Source organism: Malurus melanocephalus, unplaced genomic scaffold, assembly GCF_030028575.1.
Source record: "Malurus melanocephalus ecotype Western Australia unplaced genomic scaffold, MMel_1.1 scaffold_1710, whole genome shotgun sequence".
Classification (NCBI taxonomy): domain Eukaryota; kingdom Metazoa; phylum Chordata; class Aves; order Passeriformes; family Maluridae; genus Malurus; species Malurus melanocephalus.
Genome location: NW_026624942.1, coordinates 17,949 through 18,986, shown reverse-complemented (window position 1 = coordinate 18,986; position 1,038 = coordinate 17,949). Strand labels below are relative to the sequence as shown.

Genomic DNA, 1,038 nt, shown 5'->3' with positions numbered 1-1,038 from the left:
CTCTTGCCATGGCATCTCTTTTGCAGTCAAGGTGCATCCAGTTCAGCTTGACATAGCTCAGCTTTAAAAGACAAAAAATCAACAAAACACCTCTGTCATTTCTTCTTCCTGTATTTCCTCCTCCACATGCAGCCACACATTGGTGGGTGGCTTTCAAAAGGATCCTTCATCTTCGTAACTGGCAGACAGACATTATCAAGGGAGTTGTTGTGGCTCGGCCCATTCCCCTGCACGGTTACACGAACGCAAAGACACCTCCTACTCACACACAAAGGCGGAGAAGAATACAAAGTTACACACAGAGCTGTCGAGATGACAATCTAGAGAATTGCACACCAGTTAAGCTCCTGAACCAGCAAAGAACAAAAACTGTGTCTTACTGATAATGCAACGCATCTGTCCGGAAAAGCTAACAGGGAAAGGAACGAGGGTATCGCAAATGTTAGGGCTAGAAACGACTCGGTACTTGATGAAACCACAAAGCCTCACGCAAACTGCCAGCCACTATCAACCTCATTACACCTGCCTCCCCAAAAACCAGGAAGGCAGAGCACTGACCCCTCCTCCACCTCCCCGCAGCAACAGGCATCAGAATACACTGAATCAATGAACGAAGCACTGCTCTACTTGTCAGCAAACCTCCGCACACAGAACACAGAACACCGGGAGAAAGAGCAGGAGAGCAGAAGAGGAAGCACCGCGCAGCCTGTCATGCCMGACGAACTCACCGGSACAGAGGCGGGGTCGGCGRGTGGAGCGCCGGCAGGGTTSTCGTCCCCGAGCAGCGGCGCGGGCTCGTCGGGAAGCGGCCGGGCCGGGAGCGTGTCGCAGCAGCTGGCGCCCGAGAAGCGCAGCTGGCTCTTGCGAGAGTCGGCCGTGAGAGACACYYCKTGCGAGTAGGACTGCAGGAAGGCGCGCACGCCGTCGATGCCCACGAAGTGCGAGACCGGCACGCCGCGCAAGGCGCCGCTGCTCGCCGCCAGCAGCTGCTCGCGCCGCCAGCGCCGAAGGCGCAGCGCCAGCAGCAGCAGCAGGAAG

General features: G+C 56.4%; 1 protein-coding gene across 1 annotated transcript in view; it reads right to left on the bottom strand.

Annotated features, from left to right (window-relative positions):
* Positions 1 to 623: 623 nt before the first annotated feature.
* Positions 624 to 1,038, bottom strand: part of LOC130587282 (protocadherin-16-like) — a 16,624-nt gene continuing 16,209 nt past the window's right edge. The window contains exon 5 of the mRNA XM_057388257.1: positions 624 to 1,038. Within this exon, the coding sequence (XP_057244240.1) occupies positions 624 to 1,038 (415 nt within the window).